This window comes from Fukomys damarensis, unplaced genomic scaffold, assembly GCF_012274545.1.
Source record: "Fukomys damarensis isolate Sample0158 unplaced genomic scaffold, DMR_v1.0_HiC HiC_scaffold_20, whole genome shotgun sequence".
NCBI classification, from domain to species: Eukaryota; Metazoa; Chordata; class Mammalia; order Rodentia; family Bathyergidae; genus Fukomys; species Fukomys damarensis.
This window is the reverse complement of record NW_022900932.1, coordinates 42,579,633-42,587,927: the sequence shown is the minus strand read 5'-3', so window position 1 is coordinate 42,587,927 and position 8,295 is coordinate 42,579,633. Positions and strand designations below refer to the sequence as shown.

The window sequence follows — 8,295 nt, the reverse complement described above, 5'->3', positions numbered from 1 at the left end:
TCTATTCACTCAAGCTAATACACAACCCTTTCTCTCAGTTTGGTCCTCCAGATAGAAAGTGTGGCAGGGATTTCATTAAACACCATCCTCCTCCCTCTCCTGATCCCCACCTCCTCAGGTACACTGTGGACTGTTTCCTAGCTTTCTCTGTAGGTAGTGGGGCCATGAGCCTGACTTCTGTCTAAAGTGGGCAGAAGTAACACACCAGTCCCAGGCCTGACTACAAAGCCCTCCTTAGGTAGTTAGTTCTCTACGTGCTGCATCATCTCTACACAGGGCATCGAGTGAGGACTCAACTTTGAAAGATGGTGGAGCTTCCAGAAGGAAGGGGCCTGGGTCTCTGACTCTATAATGTTTCCTCCACCCACTAGCACCAGCTGTGATGTGAGGAAAAACCAACAGTTCTTGTGCTAAGCTGCTGAGATCTGAAGGTAGTTTGTTACAGTAGTTGGTCATGCAATGAGCAGAGATCAATAGAGTGTAACCTACAAAAATAGAAGATTATATCTTTAAAAATTATAACTTTTACTAAGATTTGTAATTCATATTAGAAGTGCAGAAAGTAACCCTTGAACTTCAAAGATTTTAGTTAACTACTTTGGGTCTGAGTGTAATGTTTTCAGCTCTATGGAAATTCTCTAGAAAATCTTTTACCTCTTTGAACTTATCTGTAGAAATACTTATTGCCTATCTATGGAAGTGCCTGTAAATGTAGATATGATTACTGTGCCTACCCCAAAAGGGACAGAAAGTGTAGACAGCATTAACAGCATTAAAATAGTATATTTGGAAGACCCAGATTATCTCAATAGGTGGTGTTCATAGTTGTGTTAGTATTATTCAAATGTCCAAATATCCTCCAGAATCAAAGGTTGAGCAATAAATAACCATTTACAGAGTATTTAGTATGTGCCAAACATTCTGCAAGGCCACTTAAAAATATTATCATATTTAACCGTAAGTATTCTTATCCAGATTTTAGTAACGTTGAAACTGAGTTTCATGGCTGGGGATTTAGCTCAGTGGTTCCACTGCCTGCCTCACAAGCACATGGTCCCGAGTTTGATCCCGGTACCAAAAAAACAAAAAAAAAGAAACAGGTTCAGGAAAGGAGATCTGGTAATCTCTGTCATTGTCTCCACAGCTGGAGGTTAAAGAATCCACAGTTACATAGCTATCAAGTGGCAAAACCAAGACCCCAGACCCAGATCTATCTATTACCTCCAAACCTTTGCACTCTGCTACTCTAGTGCCTCTAAAAGAAAAGAGGGGGGAAAAGCATCTGATATTAATTATGTATTCCAAATATAAAAAACAACAAAAAAAGTCTAGTGTCCTGATACAAATGAGAAAAAGGAGTTCAGTAAATCATGGCTATTGAAGATATAAAGTACACTCTGCTTTCTGAATAGTCCTCTGGGTAAAACAATGACGTAGGATTGGAGGGAACCACATTGATTATTTTTGCTTGTGGAGAAGAGACGGGAAAAAAAAAGTAAGCAACCTGTAAATTTACTGTATTGGCTCATCATGTGGCAAATATGCTTTGACAAACTCATTCTTCACAAGAATTACAAATTGTGTTAAGAGAGAAAAAAATCAGAGTTTGAATAAATATTAGCACCTGTGATAAATGAAGTGCACTGGCTTGGTTTTCAAATTCACCAAGTCTTGCCATTGCAGCAGACAACTGTTTCTTCAGCGAATCTGTCTCTTCGGATAAGGATTTCAACAACTGTTCCATCCTGTCACCTTCCTTTGTTTTCTCTTCCAACTGTTCAAGCAAGGCAGTGTTGCTGTATCGAGCCTTCAGCTGGTCTCTGAGGCGCTGTATTTCTTTTTCCTTCTCTGTGAGGTGATAAGCAGTCTTCTCCCTTTCAGCTTGAAGAACTTGAATTTTCTAGATATAAACTAAGATGAATCTTAGAACAAAGCCACCAAGTCAAACAGCCAGCTAAAGAATACAATTCAAAAAGCATTTATGAAGTTTATTTGATATCATGTTGGTTTTATGATACCTTGGCCTAAAAGAAGATGAAGCCAAGTTCTATGATCAGACAGCTCAGAGAGAGAGAGAGGCATATATAAATGTAATACACACTCAACTCACATGCATACATCTGCACTAAATGATCAGAGACAGAAAGAAAGGAGAAACCATCTTTATCAAGGGTAGAGACAGAAAGCTAAAGAAGTCCGGCTCTCATGTGAGTATTTGAGAATCCTCCCTCCATCATAGTGGAGCTTATAAACCTAAAGGCTAAAGTGAGTCCTACAGGATACACATGTTCTTTAGTGAGCTCCAACCAGCCAGCAGAGAGTAAAATGCATAGAATGTCATAGCAGGATAAAGATGAATTCATTAACTTGCTTTTGTTAATAAATTATTTGGTTTGGCATATGGAAGGTAATCTTTACAGGAGTGTTTAGCATTTTTCCAAGATTTGCAGGATAAATAAGTAATGCTTGTTGCCCTACCACTGGGGTAAGGGAAAAAGAGTACAGAAAGATAGTAATAATCATTAGGATGAGTAAACTCACAGAGTCAAAACAATGTAAGTTAAATCTTGCATTTGGGAAGAAAAAGTAGTTGTCCAAATAATGATGGAGAAACTAAAGTTTAGGTGGATGACTGTTAGTATGAAAAATGACAAGGGGGTTTTACTTGGCCACACGCTTAAATCAAATCAGTAGTACAATATGGATACAAAGCCATAGAATTTGTGGTGCAGTATTCAATTCTGGGTGCACAATTTAAGAGAGATAACAGATAAACCACCACAAAGTGCTGAGGATAAGATGCCAGAGAAGCTAAAGAATACCAAGTTTACAGCAGGAAGCAAGATTTCCTCAAATATCTGAGAAACTGTCAATCAAAGACTTGTTCTATGTAGCTCTAGCAGGCACAATTAGAATAAACTGGTAGAAGCTATAAAAGTTTGGTTTTGATCAATTATAAAGGATCAAAGCATGCAGTGTTTGTGGAAGATGGAATGAACTAGAAAGATATCTCTCAGAAAGTCTGTGACATTCCTTTAACAGATTTCAAAATAACTTTTATGTCTAAGAATTGGTGATGACTGTTCATTTCTCAATGCTTAATTATTTCAATTCATGCTGTACATAAGATCCTAATAAGATAATTGACAATGTGAAATAGGAAGAAAAGGGCTAAAGGTGTAGGGAAAGTGGGAAGGGTAGGAGAAAGGTAATAAGGGAAAAGAAAAAAACATGAGAAAATGGAAATAAAGTGTTTGTAAATAGGGAAGGGAGGAGGGGGTGAAGGGAGGGCCGGGACAAGGGGAAAAAATAAGAACCAAGACCTGTCATGTAAAGGTACAAGATCCCAATAATGAAAGTAACTGTACTATATACCTAGAATGTACCAATTAACTCATTTAAAAAAAGTAAATAAATCACAGGCTGGGGATTTAGCTCAGTGGTTCCGCCGACTGCCTCACAAACACAAGGATCCATGTTCGATCCACAGTACCAAAAAATCAATCAATCAATCAATCAATCACTCTTGACATTCCTATAAATGGAATTTAAGGAAATCTAATGATAATACTCTTTATGAACAATAAAATAATTTTTGCAAAATAAATGAAAACCAAATTTATGTTCAAAACTTTTAAATCCTTCTAGTTCTAGTAAGTTCCTAATTTCTTTACTATTATGCTCTAACAGACTATAAATCAGGGAATCTGAAAGTTTAACAGCATGCAAAATACTAATACATTAATTATTTTACCTCAAAAAGCCTGAAAACAAAGATTACTTGAAAATCAGCCAATATGCATGATAAGAATGAGTTGTTGTTGTTTTTTTTAACATTTATAAGGACATGCAAACATTATGTTACACTGTGAGGTGATTACAAGAAAATCTGACCACTATTTCCACTCAGAAGTGGATAGAGGACTTAGGATTTCTTAAGTTGGTAGATATAACTTTTTACTTTTAGTGAACTAACAAAAACTGTATTATATAATTAATAGCTTTCTTCTCCCTTACAGTAAAAAACAGGTTTAAGAATAATGGCACAAGGGCTGGGGATTTAGCTCAGTGGTTCCACCACCTGCCTTGCAAGTACAAGGACCCAAGTTTGATCCCTGGTACAGACAAAAAGAAAAAGAATAATAGCACACAGCTGGGCATGATGGTTCACGCCTATAAGCCCAGCACTCAGGAGGCTGAGGCCAGAGGACTGCCATGAGTTCAAGGCCAGCCTGGGCTATACAGTGAAATCCTGTTTAAAACAAAACAAAAACCAATAATGGCACAGTATCTTTAAAGTACACATCAATGAATATTATAGTATTCCAAGAAGCACAGAAATAGGACACTTTTAAGTTATGCAGTAAATAAAAAAAACAATGAAAATGGTAAATCAGTATGTTTCAGGATCTTAAATATAACATGTTGTGGTTTGAACACGTCCTCCCAAATTCCCTTAATTCTCACAGCAGCAATGCTGGAAGAGGGGGCCTAGAAAGAGGTGACTGCTTCATAAGGGAAGAGCCCTCATGGGTGGGTTGATGTGATTTATCATGAGATCGGTTGAGTTATGATCATGAGGAGGCCATTACAAAAGTGAACATAGCCCTGGTGCATTCTCTCTCTCTCCCTCTCCCTCTCTTCCTTTCTCATTTTCTCCCTCACTTGTGTACTGGCCCAGTGTTGTGAGGTAGCATGAAAGCCCTCACCAAAAGCAGCAGCCTCCAGAATCGAAAGCTTAACATCCTTCCTTTTAAAAGTAGCCAGTCTGAAGCATTGTTACAGCAATAAAAACCAGACTAAGACATGCCATAGTAGAATCTATCAATAATGTTAAAGTAATGAAACTGAAGTTATCAAAAAGGTATAGAAGGAATGATAAATTAGAATGTTGTTTCAAATAACTGAAAAACAGACCATAGTATTGTGTTGAAGGTACAGAAGTATTAATCAAGATGTATTTTTCTTTCCTTCCTCCTCCACTGCCTTTCTTTTTCCTTTTTAGTACTAGTAGGGATCCAACCCAGGGATATCCTACCACTAAGCTTATATCCCCAGCCTTTTTAATTTTGAGTCTTGTCAAGCTGTGTAGGCTCACTTCAAACTTAAAAGTCCTCCTGCCTCAGCCTCCAAAGCAGCTGAAATTACAGTTGTGCACCACCACACCTTAGATGTATTTATTTCTGAAAAAAAAATTAATATCTGATAGCCTTAAAACACATACCAATTATATTTAAAAAGTGAGGGAAGTTAGCAGTAACTAAAGTATATCTAAAAGTTGATAAAGTCAAAATAGGAATTTAGGATTACAAGTTTAAATTCAACTCCCCCAAAGTAATGAACTAGATAAGACAAGGATAATCACAAGAGTAAGAAGCAACATCAATTTAGCACATTGTTTTCTAAGAAAACTTACTTCAATTTAAAGGGTTAAAGATCATTTACCTCCAAAAGTCTGTGTCTGTCTTTTTCAGTAAGTTTTCCTTTTCCACTTGTGAGTTCATCCACTGCTCCTTTCAATTTCTCTAATGCAGTTTCTGATTTGGTATTACTAGGCTTTGATGTCCACTTAATCTTCATTAAATCTTTAGGACTTCTGGAAGACATCTCTGAAATGGTCTGTAAAATTAAAAATCAACTGTATTTTAAATCTGAGTTTAAAAATTTTAATCTCGGGTTTGAAATGGGCCCAATAACCCATTCTGCTCTAAATAGAACTGATACATTCAGTGGGTTACAGAAGAAATACTGAGGAAGTCCTCTGGGGTGCTGTAACAACTTTCTAAAGAATCTCAGGTAAAGCTAGGCATGGTCCTGTGTATCCTAGACACACAGGAGGCTGAAGCAGGAAGATCAAAAGTTCAAGACTAGCATGAACAACTTAGCAAAACCATGTCTCAAAATAAAAAGTCATGGGGATGTAGCTCAGGGTCCCTGGGTTCAACTCCCAGTACCATAAAAAAAAAAAAATCCTCAGGAGGTGGATACATGAGTAGTATTTGCTTTCAACATGCATTATGCATAGTACATAGCTCCATATGTGTATTATAGTTTAAAATTTTTTTGTTTAAAAGAAAACAGAGTGGTCTCTAATTATTAAATAAAACCTGAAAGAGGTAGGTCACAACCAAGGACATATCTTATCCAAGAATAAAAAGCTGGTGGTAAATAATCTGAGTACTGGCATCAAAATGCATTACTGAATATAATGGGTATGTCCTGTTTAAGAAGCTATGTCTAATTCAGCTCTATTGTAATAGGCATTAAATTAACTAAACTTATTACATTAAATAAGAAGCTAACAGTACTAGATGACAATTTAGCAGCAAGTATATAATAAACACTAGAAGGTAGTGAAATGTATTGTACATAATATATAAAATAGGAAATTGAATGTACAGGTAGCTCTCATTAGAGATGCTAAAAAAGCATTTTTACACTTTGCATCCTGAGATAAAATGATGATGGTGTGATTAAAGAATCCAGATGGAATGAGACCATTAATGCATTCATACTATTTACCAAGAACCCTGATAGGTGCTGTTTAACAAAAAACAAACAAAACTGTAATCCTAGCTACTTGGGAGGCTGGGAGGATCACAAATTCAAGGCCATCCTGGACTCCTTAACAAGAGTCTGTCTCAGAATAAAATATAAAAGATATGGGGTGTAACTATAAGAGTGCTTGCCTAGCATGCTGCAGGCCCTGAGTTTGATCCCCAGTGCTTGGGGGTGGGTGGGCATGTTCCTTGACCTTAAGGAGCTTTCAATGTAGTAGAAGAGGCAAACAATAGCAAAGAAACAGATTTGTGAGTTCTCAAATTGTAATTAATACCCTATAGGAAATAAACAGAGTAGTGATAAAGACACCAGTAAAAACAGGACCATTACTTAAGGTGGTGGGGAGAGACTTGTAAGGTTGTCCTTTGTGCAATCAGAAAGCTTTAAAATTACTAGAACTGTGTAGACCGTGTTGAACAACCTTGTATCAAAAGGTTGGTCCTGGACTTTTACCTATTATTAGGTCAAAGATTAAGGTAAATCTACCTTGCGGCAAATGCAAGGTGTCTCAGGAACCTGCTGCATAGGAAGTTGTTCTTGTGCTCACTTTGGCAGCACATATACTAAAATTGGAAATTCCTTCTTAATGCTTGCTTGGTCTCACATTGTGCAGCTGATATAATGGGTGGACAAGGCAGTAAAGAATCAAGTTCTGAGACAGACAAAAAAGTAAATATAGATCAGCAGAACTTGAAATAAATCAGGGCATTTGCTCCTAAATCTTTGGAAACGCCTGCCGTGAAGGACTAGTATTTCCAGCCTCTGGCCCAACACCTAGTCTAACTAACCTCCTTTCCCTGTATTTGCTATTCTAGTCACCCACAGGGTTCCCCATCATACCTAACCTTACCTTACCCAGTGGCATCTTCAAGAAGCCTGCCTTCCCTCTGTGAACTCTAAGAAGGATACAGCGCCCCCGCCAATCTGGTAATAAATTATATCGGCCCCCAACCTTTTATTTTATTTTTCCCCTAGTCAGCCAACGATTATTTTAGAAGCTACACTTTTAAGTTTTCTGTAATTCACAGCGCTCAGAAAGCATCAGTTGATTGGCTTAAGAGACTCAAGTCAAGGTGGACAGGGGCAATCAAAGGAGCCTTCCAATCCCATAAACTGCACAGGGAGTCTACCGCGGGCCGTGTATTCCGCAAGGAGAAGCAAGTTTCGATAGCCTTCGCCTAAGAGCTCCTATATAGCAGACAGGAAAACACAAACTGCACAGAGGCACTTGTTTTCTCACCTCTGAAATGAAGACGTTGGTGGAAGGGCTATGAAATAGCACACGCTAATGCTCAAAGGCGTACTAAAGAAAGACTTTATCCAAATCACTTGGCTTCTCTGTAAGTAGATAATAATACGCACCGCAAAGTCTAAAGAAGGAAGTGAAGAGGCAACGGTGGGTAAGCGCCCAGCCGGGTGTCAGGCACGAAGCGAGCGTCAGGGAAAGGGACATGAGACTGAGTCCTGCGGCCGCGACCTGCCCACCTAATACGCGTCGCACGCGGTCCAGTCCTGTCCCTCCCGGGCGAAGCCCGGACGTCGCTGCGCCTGGCCGCCGGTCTGCAAGAAGTGAAGCTCTGCGCTCCACACCCTCCGGCGCGGACGCCGCTTCCGGGAGTTTGAATCCCGCGCCTGAAGGGCGGGGCACGTCCTTGCCGGCGGGACGCTGCTGCCGGATTGGCTGAGGCTCCTTTCCCACTAGGGGCGGGCCCCTTATCCTGGGGGAGGGGCCTG

At 39.0% G+C, this 8,295-nt stretch overlaps 1 protein-coding gene across 4 annotated transcripts in view; it reads right to left on the bottom strand.

Annotated features, from left to right (window-relative positions):
- Cep55 (centrosomal protein 55) overlaps nucleotides 1–8,173 on the bottom strand; it is a 22,444-nt gene extending 14,271 nt beyond the window's left edge. For 2 of the 4 annotated variants that reach the window (XM_010632078.2, XM_010632081.2), the window contains exons 1-3: nucleotides 7,924–8,173; nucleotides 5,446–5,619; nucleotides 1,625–1,900 (exon numbers count right to left, since the gene is read on the bottom strand). In XM_010632078.2, the coding sequence (XP_010630380.1) occupies nucleotides 1,625–1,900; nucleotides 5,446–5,607 (438 nt within the window). In that variant the 5' untranslated portion in view covers nucleotides 5,608–5,619; nucleotides 7,924–8,173. The other 2 variants (XM_010632080.2, XM_010632079.2) reach the window with 2 other exon arrangements.
- Between the last annotated feature and the right edge of the window lie 122 nt (nucleotides 8,174–8,295).